Below are 24004 nucleotides of genomic sequence, written 5' to 3' on the forward strand. Positions count from 1 at the left end.
TATGTTTTAATTAATTGGCAACAGCAACATTGTGGTATTATCAAAAGTATACCAACCTGAAGTTTCCGTTGAGTCTCGAGGTGATTTTCTATAGACCAGGGATAGATTTAATTTTATAAGTAGGAATGGAGAACGGTTAGTATTTACTTCAGTCCGACTCAAAGCCCCTCCCTCCAACACGTAACGAAAAGTTTAAATTATCTTATTGGCTCACTTAAACTACGTTTTGTTGACGTTGCTGATGGGGACGGCGAAAAATACGTAATTTCCTTTTTACCTCTGTCGCTATGACCCGTCCGCCTCTGCTTTCATACCCCTTGTCCCGGGAAGGGAGTCCGGGACTTTGACGCGCACCCACATTACTCTGTTCTCCATTCCTACATCTAAAATTAAATCTATCCCTGATAGACCTAGGCCCCTATCCTTTTTATTATATTTGGCAAATTTATTTACAAAATTTTAGACGACTTAAAAACGATATTTATTTCTGGTCAATTAGTGTGTACAACGCGTTACTACACTTTTTTCTTCATTAATTTATTTATTTAATTAAATTTAATATTTTAATTATAATTAAGTCTATATATTTAACGTCGATGTATTACATCTAATTTTATTAACCTAATTGATATGCCTCTCTCTTTTATTACAAACAACAGTTAAAATATTTCTTTCATTAAACATTTTAATATCGGTAACAATTTTAGCATTAAACTTTATACGTCACGCACAATGCACGTGTTCAAATTTCAAAAAGCGAATAATTGATCAGTTTTCGTGATTTTATACCGAAATATTTCGATATGTATTTGAAGACATTATTCTTAGCCCGTCCCAGGTGACTTGTAATGACTTTAAACCGCATCCGGTGTCGGTTGCCACGTCAACATGGTCAAACTAGTAGAACGCGATAGTTCAGAGGACCCGTACCCTATTGGTTTAGCCGATTTCCCGGTTCTTAACGATTTACTGTAAAGTCTAAACACTTGAGAGTTACAACTATAGAACAATGAAACGAAAAACCCTTGGGTTGAAGCGAAAATGACGAAAGCGAACCAAAACGCGTAATTTCCGGTTATTTGCGCCAGGAATCCGTTTGTCCACGTGACGGTCAAGAGGGTTAAGATTTTGACGTAGAGGAATAACTGCAAGTAACGTCTCTTCTTCATCTTATCGCGCGTGCGCCTGTTGACTTGTAAACTGGCCGTATACCGAACCAATATGGCCGACTGGACGAAGAAATAAACATCGGACAGCGCGAAAAACAAAGCGGGAAAAATGAACGCGATTAAAAGGGAATTTTTACCGACAACCCAACAAGTTTCGGTCACTAATGGGCTCGAATCCCAATCAGTTTGCGTATGGATTAACGCGGCAGCTCCGGCGCAAATTGCGGGAACTCCCCATGCAAATAACGCGCAACCAATGAAAGATTTTTGGTCCTCACCAGCCACTGATGGTTGTAGGTTAATATTGTCTCTAAAAGTACGTCTCATGTCAAAGGACATGGCGAATAACCAAGCGTGAATGGCCAACCATAAGTAGTGAAGTAACACCGATAGGGTGAAACACAGGGAATGGTCTTGGGTCCGTTCGACCCCGATGATGGAAAGTAGATGACTCATGAAAAGGGCGGCAAGAAGGTTCAGGAGTGACGTGCCACTGAGACTACGTAGGTCCGAAAAGAGACTGTAGGTTATGAAGGACAGGACAACGCCCACGATGGAAAGACTGGTTCCGATGACTGATAAAAGATTCAGGAGACCAACGGGACCCGCTCCGATTTCCGTCGCTGTGTGAGATCCATTTTTGGACATGGAAAAGTCGCGTGGTTGCGCCGATGAGGAATCCTCCAACGCGAATGCGTGAAGTCCCACAGCGAAAACGTCCGCCATCGTGCATTAGGGGTTAAAGTTCAGCTTCCTGTAAAGATAGTTTTAATGAAATTTAAGTATTTTGTTCTTGGGTCGATTTTAAAGTTTAGATAAATAAAATTAGTAATAAAAGATTCAAGAAACTAAAACTAATTTCCTCGATTTCAACTCTCCAATCTAAAAGGAATAAAGTTTTACAGATTACCCCTTCCTTGTAACATAAGTTTATCAGATATTCTCCATAAGTATGACACTACCTATACTTCGTAATGCTACAGAAGAGACTTACAGCTCGAGCTATATAGTTCGAGAACGACCAGCGAGAATTGAAGTCCTACACTCGGTTACTTAATTTTGCAGGACTTCCATCTAGTTCCTATTTAGTCTGCATTACTAAGCCCAAATTTGACAGCGCCAAAAACAGGCGTCTTCGCTTTACCCTGAATCTACGACCTACCTCATTCACTTACCAGTGACAAACTTATGGAACGGAACATATCTTATTAACTTATGCTTGTAATAATGGAACCCCCATAATTGCAAAACTTTTATTGCAGCATGTTTTATTTTTTTTTTTATTAATATTCAAAAATGAGGTCGTATAAGCTCATTCAGCAATTTCCTCCCCCAAATTTAAATTTTCATCTTTTTCCTTTCTCTTTTAGAAATCCAATTCAATTCTTTTTGAAAATGAAATCCTATACAAAAATAATAATAAAAAACATTTAAATTTTCTTTTTCAGAAAATTCACCAAAATGGAAAATGGATTTTTTTTTTCAAATTGCACCCGCGTGTGTTCCGAGCCATCGACCAAAGGACCCGACAAAGAGCATTATTATTATCATCTATATTCACTCTTGCAGATATTTTCAGGATCTGAACTGTAACGTAAGTCGATACCTGCATGTTTTGTTGTTTTTTTTTTTTTTAACTTCGTATTTTGTGGGTTATTTTACATATTTAAAGGATGTAATATATAGTCGAATTTTCTCCAGCCATAACCGTTTTTGGTTTTGTTTTGCAAATTGTTTTTGGCACTTGTTTTTCCTACAAGATGAATTCAATTCTAGTAGCTTTATATCAAGCTATATACAGGGTGTTTCTGATAAGTCTGCATACCATAAATTAAGTTAAGGGGATGTTCTTTGGGAAATCAATTTTAAGTCGAAAATGTACGTAACTTCTATCCATTCCATTTTGTTTACCACAAGGGACACTGTTTCAAATCGAGTTAAGATTGTACATAGTATTTTACGGATGACCCCGTTAAATTTAATTAAGAAACTGATTCAAGACATTGATTTCTAATTTAATAATTAAGGGGTCATCCCTAAAACACTCAAATCAAATCATAACTCGATTTGAAACAATGTACCTTGTGAGTTGTGACAAACAAAATGGAGGTAGAAGTTATACCTACATTTTCGACTCAAAATTGATTAGCTTAATTTATGACTGGCAGACCTATCAGAAACACCCTGTATATAATTCTACAAAGGACATTTAGAGAAAACGTGGGAAGGTATATAGTACTTGTAGATTAGGTGTTGTATTTTAATATCTCGGCTGCCTTGGAAACCTGGATATTGATATTGGAATTTTTCCTATTGAAGATTATAATATTGCACCGGATAAATTTCTCCATAGCAATTTCAAATTCAAGTATAGGCCCAAAGTTTTGATATAAGTTGGTTGTGAATTTGAAGTAGTTTTATGTACAGGAAAATTTAAATAATTTTGAATGTTTTCTTTTCGACTTTCGGGGATATTACGTAATTTTACATCAATAATTAATATTTATTTAAACTTTAATTAAAGAATATCATATTTATTTAATCTTTAATTAGAGAATATCATATTTATTTAATCTTTAATTAGAGAATATCATGTTTATTTAATCTTTTATTAGAATATCATGTTTATTTAATCTTTTATTAGAATATCATATTTAATTCTAGTTACCTTGATCTTACTCAATAGTTGAAATTTAATTATAAAATTTAAACAAATTATAAGAGACTCATTTAATATTTAATTCACTTTTATTCTTAGTACCGTTTTTAAGACTAATTCGTTAGAAATAGTAAAAAATTAGACTTATTGGTCCATAACCCTTCATCGACCGTCGATAAATAATAATAAATTCAAATTAGATTTTCTTTTCCATAAAAGTTAATTAACCCAATATAACCTTGAATCCTAACAGCACAAAATATATGAATATTGATCAGTAGATCAAAAATAGGCCGATGATGCCTCATCAAAAACGTCATATCCCATTATTTCTAAAAGTTGACGCTTAATTTGCATAATTTAATATTTACGAAACATTAGAGCTGGAAAACTGAAACAATTTAAATTCATTACAATCTTGAAACGTACTACTAAATACGCAGCTAATTACGCGTTTCACTGCTATAAAGTAACCCTTTTCCAGTCTGCTAGTGACATATACGTTATACGAAAGAGTAAAAATTGTATGTTAAGGTTTAGGTTGCGGGTATACTCATTAACGGAGGTCATAACCATAATCATTAAGTTTTAGCCTCGAACTCATTAAATCCACGTTGAAAGTCCTTGGTTAGGAAATATTATCAACTATTTATTCTTAATGGTGCCCGTTAACGTTTGCTTTCACAGAAGAATACAATCTGATTGTGTTATACTGTATATATGTTAATGAATTGCCCTTCAAGCTATACGATAGTCTTTAATTAAGGGGTTATAACGGGATTAAATTAAAACTTTTAACTAGGCTGGACATATTTTGGGGATCAAATAACCAAAACTTTCAAACAACTCGTTTAGCGGTTTGTTCGGGTTTACCCTAAAGCCATTTAAGTCACAAACTCCCATTTTTATTATTTAGTTAAAGCCGCTGTAATTTAAGCCAGTCGCGTGCGTTGAAGCATTCATAATTAATTTTTAATTTAAATTTTAAATGATTCAGTTGTTATTAAAATTTTGGGATTGTTATTGTTAAATACAAAATGAAATTCTTAGGATATGGGTTAAATATTTGAAACATGGTGTGCGACGAGCTTAACTTATTTTCTTGGCTCTTAAGTAAAGGCAGTCGCTCATGCAGGGTTTTTAGAATTTATTTTTACTTAAATATTTAAAATGCGGTGCGCGACGAGCTTAACTCATTTTCCTGACTCCTTAATCGAAGGCAGTCGTTCATTAAGACTATTTTAATTATGTTTTAGTTAAGTTTAAATTCTTAAAGGATTATTCAAATTAATGTTTTTGTTGTTATTTTTGAATCCTAAATGAAATTCAAATTATTAAGGGTTTAGAACGCCGTGTGCGACGAGCTTAACTCATTTTCTGGACGCCGTAATTAACAAAAGTGTCACCTACTCTTGCACCTCACGCATCAGTCCCTTCTTAAGCCCTATTTTTGGTATATTTCTTTTGATGTTTCCGACTGAGGTAGACCTACCGCATACCAGCAAATCGGCAATTGCATCTAGCGCTTTGAAAGAACTTTTTAATTGGGTGTAGGTACAAGGTCTATAGGCGCTGAAATTATTTTTCTTCGCATTACGTATCCACTAAACCAACAGAGAACAGACGCTATCCAATTTTGTTATTATAATTACAGGGCTCCCACTTTTAGACGCGTTAGTTTCAATTCAATACTATTTTAGCTCAAAGAGGGTTCAACGTCGTGTATCATGGCTCAGTTGGTAGAGCCATTGAATGCCAATGCTTAAAGGATCAATCTTCGAAGATGGTCAGTGCCCGACCAGATGTATATGAATCTGTTGTGTAGTGGTTATCGCATCCGCTTCGCATTTGGATAGTTGCGGGTTCGAGACTGCGTAGGCGCGGCCAAGTTTTTTATGCTCGTTAGTTTTTAGAGTTAGTTTTTAATTCAAACAAGATTTAGTCAAACGATTTGTGTTTCTATATGTATTTGCTGTGTAGTGGTTATTGCATCCGCTTCACACTCGGAAGGACCCGGGTTCGAGACCACGTGGGTGCGGAGAAATTCTTTTATGCTCGTTTGTTTAAATTGACAACTAAATTAGCTCAAAGAGAGTTCAGAGGTCGGTATCCCAATTGGGGTCGGTACTTCATGTGGTCCGTATCCCAATTGGGGTCAGTACCTCATGAGGTCGGTATCCCAATTGGGGTCAGTACCTCAAGAGGTCCGTATCCCAATTGGGGTCAGTACCTCATGAGGTCCGTATCCCAATTGGGGTCAGTACCTCAATAGGTCGGTATCCCAATTGGGGTCAGTACCTCATGAGGTCGGTATCCCATATGGGGTCAGTACCTTTTTTTGGTTATCTCATCCGTCCCAAATCCGGAGAGGCCCGGGTTCGATACCGCGTAGGTGCGCCGAAGTTTTTTAAGCTTTCTAGTTCAAATTGACAACTAAATTAGCTCAAATAGCGTTCAGCATCGTGTATCATGGCGCTGTTGGTAGCGCCATTGAATGACAGTGACAGAAAGATCAATCGTCGAAGATGGTCATTACCCAATGAAGTCTTGTCTAATTAAGATAGTGCTCACACGATGCCTTCATGTATACGTATCTGCTGTGTAATGGTTATCTCACCGGCTTCACAAGCGGAAGGCCCCGGGTTCGAGACCACGTGGGTGCGGAGAAATTCTTTTATGTTCGTTTGTTTAAATTGCAGGACTCCCACCATGTCCCTAAAATACCTAAAACCCCCTACTTTTTTTTTGAGGTCCCTAAACCACCATAGAATTGTGATTTGGTCCCTAAATCACCATATTCCTAGTTTAATGTGCCATCAGCTTATAATATTCAACCCAAAGTCCAATTTACACATTTATATTTCTTATTTCATTGAAAAACGAAAAAAGACTGATTGTTAAGTGTGATAGAATTGTGATAGATAAAACGTAGTAATGTAATAAACAAAAACTAAGTCAGTTTTATGATAAAATATTTTTACAAATATCTGACTTTGTCATTTTGTGAAAACAGGGATAGATTGGTGAAAATATAAGTTCAAATAAAGATCCCATTTTGGTTCCTATATTTGGTCCCTAGTTTAAAAAATTCGGTGCCTATTTCACCCTATTTCTAGCCAAAAAAATCCCCTATTTCCCTACTTTTTTTTTAAGATTTTGGTGGGAGATCTGTAAATAGTTTGGCATAAGTGGTTTGGTGGCTACAGGTTTTTGGCGGGAAACTACGTCTATTTTATTACAGGTTTTTGGCGGGAAACTATAGGGGCCTAGCTCTCTTTCGACTACACTTTAGTTTGTTTTTACATTCATTATTTAAGGTTTCATTCTCTAGTATAATTGAAATTTTGCCAAAAATATTTTTATCAAAGATGAAACTTAATTAATTATGAAAATTTTCAATTGGACTTAGTGTTGAAGGAAATGGGAAAGAGATGCGGCTTAAAAATAGATGCTTTCATTTCCCTCAAAATGGCGGAGATTTTTCCAGAGTGGAAGCCGCCCTACACGTTTGCCATCTCCGTATTATGACCTAATTTTACGCAACTTTTTTGACTTTCTGCGTAAACAAACAAATATAAAGAAACAGATAATTCTTTTTAAATTCGGCATAAGGAATACAAATCTTTAATTAAAGCCAACTGTATAATTGGCGGAAACTCTTTGACCGTTTAATTCGAAGTTTCTCGATAATAGGCCAAATGACGTTCAATTACCCACCTCATTTTCGCCGTGTATCTCGATTTCTCGAAAGCGGTTACGCTTAAGTATGGTTTTCACTTGACCGAAAAACACTACTTTGCAGCTGGACGTCAAACGTCAGATTTGTTTTTTACGTTGTCGCCCAGCGTTATAGCGTTTTCACTTAGCGTAGTTCATGCAAATAATGGAACCAAGGCCTAACAGATAAACTGAACACTGCACTAATTGCGGCCCATCTATTGTCTTTCTTCGTTGCAATCTTTGTTTCTAATATCATACATATTTGTATCGTTCCTAACCTCTTCAATAAACCTTTCAGCATTTAACTTCGGCATTCTCAGGGATTTGTACTAGTTATTGACTCGATCAAGAACGAAATAAATAAAAAGATGGCGGACCGCGGACGGCCTCTTCCGAACACGCGTGGTCGAAAATTACGTCACGACTCTAGCTTATTGCTGATTGGCTCGCGCAGAGCGTTAACGTTGAACGCGGCCGAAAAAATAGAAAGATAATATCGCCATACTCAACGTAATTTCTGTCCAGCGTAACTAGGTTTTTTTTCGGTTGTCGCTTGACGTCGGGCGAAAAGTCGTGATTTACGCCAAGTGAAAACCATGCTTTACGCTATATACCATTTCATCTTAAAGCCTGCCTATATAAGTCATCCGTTTGATTTCCGTTTAAATCTGTAGATTCCAACGCTATAACGTTAAAGGCTGACTTGAATCGTATAGAGCAGAGCGTCCCCTGGAGGTCGTAGTACTTGTCACTGTATATAGCCTGTTTCTGTAAGAGAATTCGACCAACTGGAAATGTACCTTCGTTCGTTCGTTCGTTCCATACTATGTCAGGTTGCTCCTGCTGCAGGAAATTTCCGGTAAATAGTGTAGACGGCCGTTTTCTGGACGGGTAGAGCGGATCTTAAATCCCCTCTGATATATACTCCCATGGTCTCCGCGTATCATTCGCTATGGGTCGAACTTTGCTCAGACCCGACCCAATTTAGGCCCCATATAGATATCTACTGACTGCTTCGCTAAGGGCCCCCTTAATTGTTCACTTCGGTACCTTGAACGCGCTGATTCGATCGTGCTTATACAGTTTACATGTAGAGTTTAGAATACATGTTCAGACTACAATATTTAGCTTATAGTTGATCTATAAACCTATAATGCGTAAGTATAGGTCTGCTGTTGACTATTGAGGCAACACGAAATTGGTGTTTGCCTAAAAGGGGAGGTGGTTCATCTGGGACGTTTAGCATCATGTGACGTGCCTCTTGCGAATCACGACGACGCGACTGTACCGCGTGATCTCTCTCTCTCTCTCTCTCTCTCTCTCTCTCTCTCGAATGACGACGGCGCGACTCTACCACGTGACGTTCCTCTCGCGAATCACGACGGATCAGCGACTCTACCACGTGACGTCCTCCATATGAGACATAGACCGCTAAAAGACACACAGGCTTTTCCCTTTTATAAAGAATGCGTGCTAGTGATGACGAATATGCTTTCGTTTCATACTTATTGAGAGTATGATTACCTTATGTTTGATCTTAAATGGGGATAGATCAAGGCTCAAGATTCATTAGGCGTATAGCTTTAGGGTTAGCATAAGGAGCATCGAATAGATAAGGGAGCTTTTAGCTAATAGATCCGAGATAGTTTCATGATCCATGTCGTGTAATGATGTATTTTCAATCTCGGTTTTAATAGTTATATAGCATATAAAGTAGTGTATAAGTTTGATAATAACGCAATGCTTTAGCCGCGATTAAAATCCTTTATTGTATACCCCATAGAGACAAGTGAGACATCATTCTTGGTAGCATTGGGTTGGATGTTTTATTTTTATCCAAAAAGATAGGGAGTTTTGGCTCGTATATTGATACGTTTTTTGCCACGTAAAGAAAAAGAGCACCGAGGCCTACATTTTACTCAAATGTTATTTTAAAAATATGGATTATTACTCAATTTCTTGCCCAATTTCTGTGCAAGAAACTCCGCAAAAATTGAATTATTTTTTATCATATCACTCTACTCTAGTGGGTGAATCAAAACCGAATTTAGACGAAGGAAAAAAAAAAACACGTTCGTTTCCACGCTTAGTTAAACAAACATAAACCTCGCCGAGTTTCATATCAAATTCTTTTTTTTTATTTCAATGTCCCAATACAGTAATCCATATACCATTAGTTCATAAGATATTATGTTCCTATGATAAGTTTGTCACTGGTAACTTAGAAACTGGAGCTTATCATGAAGTGAATGAGGTAGGTCATAGATTCGAGGTAAAGCGAGGGAGGCCTGGTGGTGGTGCTGTCAAATTTGGGCTTAGTAATGCAGACTAAATAGGACTAGATGGAACTTGGTCCTGCATGCAAAATTAACCACCCAGTGTAGGAATTCAATTCTCGCTTCCGTCGTTCTGCTAGAACTAACTCGAGCTGTAAGTCTCTAACATTACGAAGTATAGGTAGAGCCAAACTTATGGAACGTATCTTATAAGCTTATGATATACGAAACCTATTTATATATTTTTCTTGCTAATTTTTATATTCTCAACCTACTCAATTTTTTTAAGCTATTTCTATTTTTAGAGTTGGATGCAATTTTCCGAATATGTTTTTGTGCATATTTTATTAGTATATCTTCATGATACTATTCCTTCCATTTGGGTATGCCAATGCGAATCGATTTGAGGGTTATTTCATTTTTTCTTCTTCCATATGGGATCGATTACGTAATTCAACCTTAATACGTCCCTTGAGAGGACAAGCATACGGGGAAAGGGACAAAAGGGACCATAGTAAGTCACCAAATCTCTCTACCCCTAATATCGGAGATATTCCCAGAATGTTAGGCCGGGGAAAATACCCCAATAAGCCCTCTCTCTATCGCACAAGCTCGGAAAATTCTAACTACAAGGACTCTCTATATTTAAAAGGGGCTAGAATCGACATTACAGTGAGTTTGGGGGCCCTATAGGGAAAATGGCGAAATCGCTGGGACACATCAAGATATGCCCTACAACTTAAGTTACCCGGGCCCCCCTAGACGGTACAGGTCCAGAGGAAACTAACCGAATTACCCCTCTCTCTGATCCAATGCGAACGAAATTTTGAAAGAATTATGGGTATTTCCTAGTCCTTATTTATATATAGTCCTTGTTCTATCCGAAGATATGGATGGCCAATAAGCTATTAAGTTCGGAAGATCGAAAAAAAGTGCTTCTATTATATACTTATCGTTCGCGGATACTCCTTGAATGCGCGTTATACAATACAAACGCCGTAGAAGTTCTTAACATTAGCCTTCCATTCAATTACCCATATTGACACGAACAAACTCCGGCCCCTATTCGCGATAAAACCGTGAATGAAGATAATACCCGATTGAATAAGTACTTTAATACCATTTCCCCGCCTTTCCCTTTATTCAACAATGTAGCAAGGAGAGAGGGGGTTTCCCAATCTCATTAATTTCGTCACTAGGGTGTGTGGGCGATTTACTTTACCCAAGAAGCTATTTTATTTCTGGGGGGATAAAAAAAATAATTCGGCTTAGCTGGGAGACGCTTTAGAAGATGGAGCAGTCTTATCTACTTTAAGGGATAGATAATAGAGCTTAAATGATCACGATAGCAGCTTGGTAACTCGAGCGTCTTAAGTTCTTTGGCGTGCCTAACCAGCATTATGATTGGAACTTTAGAAGAGAAAAATAAAAAAAGGGTTATTTTCAAGGTGATTACATTATATTTATATCGGATGACATATCGATTATTGAAGAAAAGGGTCAAGGGTCAATCGTAATATTCTTCAGGTAATTTTGTGTAATATCCATGTTTTTAAACTATATCATGAAGCGATATCTAGTTTACTAGGGAGAAGGTATAAATTCATTCATCCACATTTCTCACGTCAGCGCGATGCGAATGAGTACGAAAATTACAGTCATATTTTCCGACTGAGGAGAGTGTAGCGAAATATCCCGGCCTCCTTTTACGTCCCCCCTTGTATTTTGAAAGGGGGACTGGGACTATGGTGCGCGAATACTTAAGCATCTTATAACTTCTCCCTAATAAACTAGATATCACTTCTTGACTATATAGTCTACAACTGGAGTTGATAAATTTACTTTTGGAATTTTGGTTTTTTCCCAAACATTTTAACTATTGGTTATTATTACTTCAATTAGGCCTTGGAAATTCTAACATGGAGTTAAACAGTTCAGTTCAGTTCAGTCATTCTGAACAAACAGTTAAAAAATAACTTGATTATTTCACGAGTTATAACTAAAATTTTTCACCTTCCTTTCTTTGTATATACACCTTTAATAAATATAGACGCGTAAATATAGAGTTACTCATTAGTTAAATGCAAGTTCGCTCTTATAAACTCGCTGCTGCCTCTAGGCCTTTTGCAATTATACTTAGCAAATAATGGCTTCCTACTATATTAAGTTCGAAATTCTCCATACTCGTTTGTCCGTAATTCAATATGAAATTCGGTATTCGCCCCGCCTTTTACAGTACTAACAGGTTACTTCGGTATTTGTACAGGAGGATTGCTAATAAGAATGTTTCGATTCGGTTGTTGTACGAACGTGAGTCGAATGCGGTATGAAATACGTTTGTTCAAAGGGGCAACGAAGTCTATGAAATATTGAGTTTAAAAGGGAGGGTGAAATATCATATTGTTCGGCGAAAAATAAATAAATAAATAAATAGAAATAAAAAGTATTTATTCGAATTTTAATTTTTAATCAATATTAACACCGATAGGAACTACCGTAAATAACTTGTTAAAATGTTGAAATTATACTTTTCCGTCCGCCATTTTTAAATATGGCCGCCTAAAGCTCTGATAATAGGCTTTAATAAAGCCGTTCCCAAAATTTAAACCAAATCTCTCATATTGTTGGGTTAATCAATATTAACACCGATAGTAACAACCGTAAATAACTTGTTAAAATGTTGAAATTATACTTTTCCGTCCGCCATTTTTAAATATGGCTGCCGATAGATCTGATAATACGCTTTTATAAAGCCGTTCTCAAAATTTAAACCAAATCAGTTGAAACATACTAACGTTATAGCCTTTAGGGTCAATTAGAAATAAATACAAGCGGTCAAAATTGAAAAGAAAAAACATTTGTTTGCCAGAATGTATTTCAACCTCTCTTTGAGATGAATTTTCAAGCCAAGGACTAGAGAAACGGTATTGTACAATCTAAAGGGAGAACGAACTACATTTTTTTCTTCTTAACTCTCGGTCTTTAACAGACATAGACGTGAAAAACACACAAAAAACAAAAGACATCACTTAAAAGGACAAAAGAAATTTGGCAGAAACACTTCTGTTCTGTTCTGTTGTTATCTTTAGATCTTTTCTCTCTAGAACAAACCTTTTCGTTTGATTCTAACCCTTCTTCCCTAGACCCTATTTTGTTCTTTCTAAGCCTTGGCCAAGACACAATACAAAACTCGCGCACCCAATCCAAGCACGTGCGCTGTGGGTTCTCCCTTTGTTTTCCTCCAACACTGTGTTTGTTTTAAAATTTAGCAACTTATCTCGATACAAGAATACCAAAAAATAAACTCGGAAACTTCGATGTTAAGCTTTGTTTTCTTAGAATTTTAAAATTTTCCCCGAATTCTCTCTAGGGAAAGGAGCTTATTAAGAATTACCCACGCTTGTATTGAATACTGTACTACCTATTCATTAAGAGTTAACGTGGATTTATCAATTTTTAATATATACCTTATCAAAGAGTAAGTAATAAAAATAAACTGTTTGTATTACTTTAATTGATGTTAAAAGTAATTTTTGAAAAGTTGGTTCTATTTTTGGATACAGTTTCTGAGTTTTTCCAAGAAGACATTAATGGATTTAATGCATAGGTTAATAATTACGTTCGAGTAAGTTCAACATATGGTTTGAATTCTTTCAGTAATTTTGATTTCTGGCGAATATTTGCGCGGTCTAATTGCATCTTTTATGAGTTCAGTGCTTTAGGGATTGTTAGATTAGATATAGATAAGCGTAAAACATATCTAATAAAAAGCAATACATGTTAAATTAAAAAACATTATGTAAAGTATATAACCGCGACGACAACAAAACTCTTATCACTTCTTGTTGGGATATTCTTATGACGAGTCAATAAACTATGATTTAAACGACCGGCTAGTTACTTATTACATGGTGTCAGAACATCGGAACCTGCGGACCTCCATTACGTACCCAACGTCGTCCTAGCTCCATCCACGATGACGTCAACCTCCTTCAAGAGTCCGGACCCATTCCACCCAGGGAGCAACAACCCTGCGGCCTTGTGGGCGGAATACCGGGACAGCTTTAAGATTTACGCACTGGCAGCCAAACTATCGGACGAAACACCAGCCGTTCAAATCGCCACCTTTCTACATATTATTGGACCCGCCGCTAGAAGAATATACAACACATTCACCATCAACGTCCCTGCCGAAGATACGCTTACGCTTGATATGGTCTACAGCGCTTTCGACCAATACTATGAGCCGCACAAAAACCTCGTTGCATTCCGCTACACCTTCTTCACAACGCACCAAGGCGCACACCAACCGTTCGACGAATTCATCACAGACTTGAAGACGAAGGCCCGTAATTGCGAATTTGGTCAACTCAACTCTTCGCTCATCTGCACACAAATAGTTTGCGGAACCCGGAAAGACTCGCTGCGAAAAGAACTTCTGTCCATCCGCAACCTCACCCTGGACAACGCCATTGCCAAATGTCAAGCCGATGAATCTTCCAGCAATCACGCAAACGCTATTGCCGCGACAACGGATAAAGAGGACGCAAACACAGTCAATTTAGACGCGATACGGAAGAGAGACCGCCGCTCGTCATATGAACACACGAGACAGCCGAGACAGAGACAACCGGTGCGGGCACCAGTTAGGTTCCACAATCACCGGTATCAGAACGATGGCAGGGCACGAGATCAAGGTCAGCAGCCAAGATGCAGTAATTGCGGTACCCATCATAAAATCCAAGGCCAATGCCCCGCCAGAAATGATACATGCCATGGATGCCAGAGGTCCGGCCACTGGATAGCGTGTTGCCGATCAAGGCAAACGCACGCACTGACGTGGGAGCAGAGAAGCGACCAATGGCCTTCCCCACATCTCTCGGAGCAAAGAGGCCGGGATCCAAGTTATACGTACGAAGATGATGGACAAGCACACGATTACGGTTATCTATACTGCAATCAAATAACCCTGCACTGCCACGATATGCGAGCGCCACTGACCAGGGAAGATGACGAATGGCTGGAAACAATTTACTTTGCCAACTTCCCGATTACAATGAAACTGGACACGGGATCACAAGTAAATATCATCTCGCAGGACATATTTGACATGCTACCAGCGAAGCCAATTATACACCGACCACCATTCACGGTCCGAGCATACTCCGGTCACCCCATTGACATTATTGGCACGGCTGAGATCGTCTGCGCTTCATTCGCCGCATCAACAGTGCAAAATTTCTACATCACTCCACGGAACACAATGCCGATACTGGGAGCAAGGGCATCCGTCGAATTAGGCCTCATAACACGACACCTTCCAAGACAACTGATGAATAGACGACGAGATCGGGATATATACATGCTAAGCAGGGGCGGCCAGGAAGATACCGTACGCCACACACAGCAAAGAGCGCCAGATGCGAGACGACAGCCAGTTGCCCAGCAAGACCGACACCGGCCGACACTAGACGAGATCGATAGGATGACACCGGCAGACATCATCCACCGATATAGTGATGTCTTCAACCGAATCGGCAAATTACCGGGAAAATACTCGATCAAACTCAAGCCAAACGCGACACCAACAATCTCAGCACCACGGCAAATACCTCAAGCTCTACAAGCAGGCGTCATCAAAGAATTGAAAAGGCTACAAGACCTGGGAATAATCACACCAGTAACAGAACCAACCGACTGGGTCCACCCAATGGTGGCGGTAGCGAAAGAAGACAACTCAGCAGAGGGCGGCACTAGAATATGCTTGGACCCAAGAAACCTAAACAAAGCGATTAAAAGGGAACCTTATCCGACACCGACGGCTCAGGAGATCTTTTCAAGCCTACATGGAGCCGAAGTATTTACGGTACTCGACGCGCAGAGCGCATTTTGGCAGGTAGAGTTGGACGAACCAAGCTCATACCTCTGTACCTTTGCGACACCGTACGGGCGATTCAGATTCCTACGTCTGGCACTAGGAATCTGTACATCATCAGCAGTCTTCCAACGAACGATGCATCAAATATACCCGCCAGAGGAATTCCCGTATACGAAGATATCTACGGACGATTTTCTCATCTCGACCACCAAACAATCCCACAACAGGAGGCTTGTAGCAGTACTCGAGCGGGCACGACAAACGGGGCTCACATTCAGCACGAAAAAAATGCAACTTGCAGTCGAGAGAATCACGTACCTGGGAACAATCATTACACCAAGGGGAATAGAGATTGACCCAGCACGAGCAACGGCAATTCAAGCAATTCCAGCACCGAGGGATCGGGCAGCATTACAACGCTTTCTGGGTATGGTTAATTTTGTGGCGAAATTCCTCCCAAAACACTCCACAGAAGCCGCACCCCTCCGAGCACTATTAAAAAAAGACGCCACATTCAGCTGGGACGCCAACACCGAGCGCACATTCCTCGACCTGAAACGATTAATAACGACAGCTCCAGTTCTCACATTCTTTGACCCGCAACGTGCCTCCACAATCTCAGTAGACAGCAGCGCCAATGGAGTGGGCGCAGTACTCATGCAAGAAGGTCACCCCGTCGAATATGCATCCACTTCATTTACACCAACACAAAGGAACTACGCTCCAATAGAACGAGAGCTCCTGGGAATCGTATACGCCTGCGACCATTTCCAGTACTACGTGACAGGGACAACCTTCACAGTAGAAACCGACCATCGACCACTAATCAGCATAGTCCGCAAACCACTCCACATGCTATCACCCAGGCTCCAACGTTTGGTACTGAAACTGACCAGATATGACCTGAAGGTGGTCTACGTGCCAGGAGCGAAACTATACGTAGCCGATACCCTGTCAAGGGCACCGCAACAAGCACAGGACATCGACACAAGGGAACTGGAAGGCAAGTCCATGGTGATACATGCAACGACAGCACTACCAGCAGAAAAATACGATATCTTCAAGACTCATACACGGCAGGACGAAACAAGTCAAATGCTCCGACGCTATATAACAGAAGGATGGCCAACAGCTATCAACAAAGTGCACGCGGCATTGAAACCCTTCTGGCCGATTCAAGAGGAACTCCATATGAAGGAAGACCTAATATACCGTGGGGAACGCCTTTACGTCCCGCCAACATTACGAAGAGAAATCCTTCAACAAATACACGTAGCGCATCAAGGGATCTCTGCATGCATTGCAAGGGCTAAAATTCACGTATATTGGCCACAAATGACCGGTGACATCACGGAGTACGTGAGGAAGTGCGATACATGCCAACAAAGGGCAAGAGCAAACACATCTATGCCGCTGCATCCGCATCAGATACCACAACGGCCATGGGAAGTCGTTGGAACGGACATCTTCCACGTCGGCAATAAAACAATGATCATCCTTGTCGACTACTTTTCAAAATTCGTGGAAGCCGCGGAACTGCAGACAACCAATGCGGAAGCCGTTACAAGGTTCATGCACCCACACTTTGCCCGACATGGAGCCCCAACAAAGCTGGTATCGGACAACGGTCCACCTTACAATTCAACAGAATTCAGGAAATTCTTGATTCAGTGGGGAACTAATCACGTAACGTCGAGTCCGTACCACCCCCAATCGAATGGAATGGCTGAGCGCACGATTCAAACGATCAAAAACATGCTAATCAAGGCGCAGGCAGAAGGAGTGGACCTACAACGCGTATTGATGGAATACCGGACAACGCCGATCGGTGAACTACCCTCACCCACGGAGATGCTGATGGGTCGGCGGATACGAACACAACTAACAACATCCACAAAGACCCTGAATCCAACCTTTCCGACGCAAGAGATAAAAACATCGCTACAGAAAAGACAGGAAACGATGATACAAAGGCAGAGACACACCAGGATGATGAAGCAACCGATACTCGAGACCGGTACAGAAGTCTGGCACGAAAGGGGCCCTCGACAATGGGAGAGAGCCACGATAATAGCACTTGACCAAACACCACACTCTTATCACATAAGGACGGAACAAGGACAAGTACTACGACGGAACAGGCGACACCTCAGGATAAACTTCAATAAACAATCACGCGCCAAGACTCCGCCGGAACAAATCCACATGGAAAACCTCCCTAGCAACCGACACAAAGAAACCTTGCCGGCAGCGATAACACATCGGCACAAAACCAGAATCTTCAGAGGCAGGCAAGGCAGAGAAGCTAGCGGGAGTCGAAGAGCAGCAGATCGACAAGCAACAGAGGAGGTACAAGGCGGAAGGGAGGAAAACACGGCCGACTCAAACCCACCAAATGTACGTCCAACCAGCACATATTCGAACAGAGAAGACAGCGGAAGTCTAAAAGCAACCGAGGAGTCTCCAGACGGAATAGAACAAAGGACCCCCAGCGCAAACCCTCCCAAGTCACGTCCAGCCAATACCCATCCGAACGTGACAGTATACGGAATACCAACCCAAACGACACGCTCAAGAAGGAACATAAAACCACCGGCAAGATATCCGAACGAATGGTGAACAGTTCCAAAAGCCGGAAAAAAGAAGATGTTAGATTAGATATAGATAAGCGTAAAACATATCTAATAAAAAGCAATACATGTTAAATTAAAAAACATTATGTAAAGTATATAACCGCGACGACAACAAAACTCTTATCACTTCTTGTTGGGATATTCTTATGACGAGTCAATAAACTATGATTTAAACGACCGGCTAGTTACTTATTACAGGGATGACCCCTTAGTTAAATTGGAAATCAGTGTCTTAAATCAGTTTATTAATTAAATTTAAAGGGTCATCCTTACGTAACTTATTGACGGATTAACATAGACTTATGTTTGGGAAAACATAAGAATATTTAAGTATTAAATTTTATCGTGTATGGTTTTAAGCGCAGTTTTATTTCAGTTAGTTGTTTATGTCTATATTGCCTTGGTTATTAAATTAAATATTCCTTTTAAGTTTTTAAGTAGTTTTTGAAAACTTTTCAAAGTACCGTAATATTTGCACGGTATATGCTTTAAGTTTATTTATTTATTTTTTTGTTTGTCCGCGCATACTTAAGCATGGCGTCTAGTCTTCCACTAATTATTAAAGCCGCTGCATATTTAATAAATCGTATTTGCATAAAGAAGTATTAAAATAAAGCGCTCGATATTTTTAATATCTAATTATAAAGTTAAAATTTATTCCTCATTAAAACCAACGCCTATTCGTACGTATTAATGGTAAATCAATGAACTCCAAAAATGGTTTTAATTCAATTTATTTTTTTACCCAACGGGAAATACTTCAAATGGGCAAGGCAATTCTTTTGCCAAACAAAAATTCGATATCTCGTTAAAATTTCATTTGCCAATTTTCTCCCCTCTCCCCCCTCCGATCTGTTGCTGTTGCTTCTGCGGAAGAGTGAAACACTTGTAATAATCAAAATTGATAAGAGTATGCAATTTCACGGTTAACTTGTAAAGTAGATTTTCTTGAGGTTTGCGGTCAAAAAAGTAGCCCATAAAATGCTTGCTTACTCAGGCAGGAATTTGTAAAATGGAGGAAAATGTTAGGGATTTTTTTTTTTGCTTTGTCAAACCATGTTAAATGTAGGCCAGTCGTGATCAAGTGGACTCTGGTAAGCCCCTAAGAAAGGTCATGGATTCTGGTTAAAACTGCTCAGGGATAATCAGGGTTCGTACAAAACTGAATAAAATCCTGAAAATTCTTGAAATTTCAGGGTATTAAATTGACTAAACCTTCAGGGAAAACTCAGGGAAAACAGGGATATAACCACTTTTGTGGTTTTTATTTACAATTACAAGGTGGCTTTCAACCGGGAAATATCAGGGAAAAACCTGGAAATATATATTAAAAACATGGAAATTTATGGAAAAAAACCTTGAAATGCATGGGAAATAAATGGGATAAACCTAAAATGTCAGCGTAATATATGGGAAAAAACCTTGAAATGCATGGGGAATAAATGGGATAAACCTAAAATGTCAGCGTAATATATGGGAAAAACCTGGAAATATATGGGGAATAAACCGGGAAATGTTAGAGAAATCGATTTTTCCAAAAGTTGTACGAACCCGGCGGATATTCTGTAAAAGCCAAAACAAACTCCTGTTATTTTACCACAACGTGTTCGACCCCTCTTAAATGTACACGAGCCAACGAGGCATATTATAACAAATCTAGGAGTTCTCTAAAAGGGGCTAATGTAAAGTCAACCAGTTTCCTAATAGCTAGCGATATTACACTCTATCTTGCACGAGGCCAAAAAGGGGAGGTCCAACTCTGTGGCACATTACCAAGTCATTAAGATAATTACGTAGCGTAGCAAGGGACTGGTAATAAGCACTCAGGAACCACTCGGTACAAGACTTTTAGTCTAAATGGACTCCTCTAGTTCCGAATCTCCCAATATACCTTTGATGATCCGTCCTAGCTTTATCGCTATACGATTACCTAAGTACCGTGTTGTACCTTTTAAACAAGTTAACGGTTTCCCTGGGGTCTTAAATTCGCAAGAATTATTAACAAGTTTGAATTTAATTCAAGAAGAAAAAGGAGTAAATACAGACAGAGCAAAGGCCAAAACTTTATAAAAAAATATTCTCAAATCTGTACTTCAAAGAAGCGCACTACCAGGCTGAAACTCTACTATGTATTTCCTACCAGCGCCTGTAAAAATGTTTTCACTTGCAATGCACTGATGTATCATTGTTCAGGGAGAAGCTAGAATCTAGGTGTAGGTTTCAGAACAACGGCCAAAACTAAAAATATTCTCAAATCTGTACTTCAAAGAAGCAAGCTACCAGGCTGAAACTTTACTATGTATTTCCTACCAGCGCCTGTAAAACTGTTTTCACTTGCAATGCACCATTGTATCATTGTTCAGAGTGAAGCTAGAATTTAGGCGTAGGTTTCATTTTTAATATTTTAAAATATCTTTTTCTTTAAGAATCATTTCTAAATGTAATATTTACGTTTTAAATAAATTAAGTATATCGTGTTTAAAACATTTTAAGCTCCTAAAAATTGTAAAAGTAATTAAAATTTACTACCAAAATTAAATATTATGCAAAACCTAGCTTGAGAATGAGAACCAATTTTAATTGGCGAAATTTAACAAAATCGTACGAAGCGGGGCTATAGTATAAGTTTAACGCAATTTTCATCCTCTAATATACAATATAAATTCAGAAAAAATCCGGATTTTATTGAGCACTAGAAAAATACTGAAACGTATCTAATAAACGAAAAAATACTGAAAAACAATTGAATTAATCAGTTTTTTGACCCCCATTGGCCTCGATAAGGGACTAATATTTTTCTGTTTCTTTCCAATCTATATGAAAGGTTTATATAGATCATTTTAAGGGGTCAACATCCCACCAAAACACTATATTGCTTTGGATATCATAACAACCGTACGCTATCCCGAAGTCCTCTGAGATTTTGACCATTATTTTTCAAAGGGGTTTTATATAAAGGAAATAATTCTATTTTTTCCCAACCTATAAACTTTTGTTTTTCACGTCACCACAACAATGTGATCTCGGAATTCCTCAAGGGCTTCCACGTTATATATACCTTAACTCCATTAGAGGGAAGAAAAAAATGAACATATTTAGCTGGATATGAGAGTTACGCAAGGGGTCGGCCACTTTCACGTTACCAGTACTCATTTTAGGCTAAGTATTGTTCAGGTCTCTTCCACGCTCAAACCACAATCACGCTTTTCTTTCTAATGTTATGCTTTATAAACCCACATGTTTTTCCATTAGTTTGATATACGGAAGGAAAACCTCAAGAAAACTCCACCCTATGGTGCACCGAAATTATTAGCTGTTATACAGGGTGTTTCTGATAAGTCTGCCATCCATAAATTAAGGGGGATGTATGTTCTTTGGGAAATAAATTTTGAGTCCGAAAATGTAGGTAACTTCTATCTCCATTTTGTTTACCACAAGGGACACTGTTTCAAATCGAGTTAAGATTGTACATAGTATTTTATGGATGACCCCCTTAAATTTAGTTGAGAAACTGATTTCTAATTTGATTTATTTAAGGGGTCATCCCTAAAACATAATTTCAAATCCTAACTCGATTTGAAACAGTGTCCCTTGTGGTAAACAAAATGGAATCGACTCAAAATAATTTCCCAAAGAATATCCCCATTAATGTATGCCACCAGACTCATCAGAAACACCCTGTATATGTTTTATGGTTTTTTTTTGTGGGACTCCGCATTGCGCGGTTTTTTTACCGCGGTATTATTGACAATTTAATCCTCCAGAGAAATCACGTAAATAATATTTCTTGACATTTATTTCATGACATAAAACTACAGCCAATATTTATGTTTTGGGTAACGTAATATATTTTAATCAAAAATGAATAACTGTCAATTGTGAGCAAAGTTTTTTATGAGAGGGTTTGTTTTATGTTTAAAAAGAGGAAGTGGGTGATTGATTAATTAGCTTCCGATTCTGTAGTATGCAAATATCTTAGTCAAAAAACTGGTATCAATATTTAAATAGAAGTTAAATTTTAATTAATATATGATGATTTATCAGCCCGGTTTATTTTAATTAAGCAAATACTGAATAATGTTTTTCAAAATTTTATTTAATATTCGAAATGTTTTAATTGCGAGAAGTTAATTTTTTTAATATTATTCATTTTCTTTATTTTAAAGCAAATTTACTCTTTAACTGAAAGAGACTAAAATTTCAATTGAAAAATTCAAATGGATTTTTGGCCCCTTTCAAGTTATTTAAAGTTAATTAGAATTTTAATTTTAAGTAATTAAAATTTTACTAGAAAAACTGTAACTTCTTCTCCGAGCTTTATTTTTTACTAGTCAACAAACATAATGAAGTTTTTAATCAAAAAATACCCTTAAAATCCACTTTCATATTTAATTATATGATAATCAAAATTACTCCATCTTTTAATAACTAATAACATTAAAAAAAACACATTAAACTTACCACGATATCATTAGTTTTCCTTTTTCGGGATGTTAATATCTAGTTCAAGCTGGATTTGGATCCTTATTGGAGCTATTTCTTGACCTTTTCGTGAAAAACTTCCGTTGTCCGAGTATTTATCATAACGCGACGTCTTAGGGTTTAGGTGAGGAGTGTCCGTTACGACGTAGAAAAGGCCAGCATTAATAAACGAACGAAGACAGGCATATTATTTCTCAAGACCCAGAAAGACGTCAACATTGGACTGGGTCTGGGTTTCGGAAGTTCTCTCGTTGCGGGCGGGGACTCTCTCCGTTCTAGTTGACGCCGCGAGCCAAAGTGATTTCGAGTCCCCGCTTCGTCTAGTGTTATAAGGGGTTTTGAGAGCTGGCTCGGAGTCCAGTAAGAGCGGACTGATTTCCTCCTCTCGGTTGAGGATTCCGGAAAAAGAGGAGGTGGTCGTTGTGTTGGGTTGTTGTACTTGTAGGTTAGGTTTTTATACCCGAGATAGAACTGAAGGGTTGCTTGAACTGACTGGTAAACAGACAAGGTTCGAATCCAGAAAAGGCCGGCCCAATAAAGCTATGGGTTTTACTGGGTTTTAATCACTATAAAAACTCCACTTAATAAAACCCATCACTAAAATCGTAAATGTTTGATGAATTTAAATTCTAAAAGATTTCTGTTTTATGAAACATTTTGAGATTTTTTTTATTAATTAGTGAGATATTTGCACTACAAAATCTATAATTAATGAGAATAATTAATAATAACAGAATGGGATAATAGAAGAAGGATGACACTCTGTATCCTCTTAATACTTTAGTTATGTAACATGATTCTTCAATCTTCCCGGGATCATGGCACCATTTTGTTTGCTCTCCCGCTCATCAAACTTCAGATGCATGGACATCGCACCGTGCTAGGGTGAATTCTATAACTGTTTGGTACTACTAAATCCTCAGCAACAAACCCATGCACAAACCTTGAATGTCTTGACGTGGGACAAAAATCCATCCACAATCGCATGCATGCGCCTTGGCAAATAGTTAAGCAGCGCTAATAGAGTAATGATGAGGGGAACTATTTTCATGGCGTATGTGATTCGGTTGGTTTGGTAACCTTGCTATAATAAATGCAAAATGATGTTGGGATGAAGAATCATGTTACAATTACCACGCCCGCTTTGTGGTGGCTGGTACACTTCTCTCGAAGAGAAGTATTATATA

The 24004-nt window shown here is 38.5% G+C and overlaps 1 protein-coding gene across 1 annotated transcript; it reads right to left on the bottom strand.

Annotated features, from left to right (window-relative positions):
* Positions 1-586: 586 nt before the first annotated feature.
* Positions 587-23622, bottom strand: LOC149709958 (latrophilin receptor-like protein A). Its single transcript, XM_089858466.1, has 2 exons — positions 22797-23622; positions 587-1923 (listed from the first exon to the last, which is right to left on the bottom strand). Exon 2 carries the CDS (start codon positions 1893-1895, stop codon positions 855-857), a length of 1041 nt encoding a protein of 346 aa, XP_089714592.1. The 5' UTR covers positions 1896-1923; positions 22797-23622; the 3' UTR covers positions 587-854.
* Positions 23623-24004: the final 382 nt, after the last annotated feature.

Source organism: Phalangium opilio, unplaced genomic scaffold, assembly GCF_054372755.1.
Source record: "Phalangium opilio isolate 3A_F unplaced genomic scaffold, DU_Popi_V2 ptg000011l_1, whole genome shotgun sequence".
Classification (NCBI taxonomy): domain Eukaryota; kingdom Metazoa; phylum Arthropoda; class Arachnida; order Opiliones; family Phalangiidae; genus Phalangium; species Phalangium opilio.

Bases quoted from the DNA above. Each gene is read 5' to 3' on its own strand.
- LOC149709958 (XM_089858466.1), bottom strand. From the start codon at position 1,895: ATGGCGGACGTTTTCGCTGTGGGACTTCACGCATTCGCGTTGGAGGAT.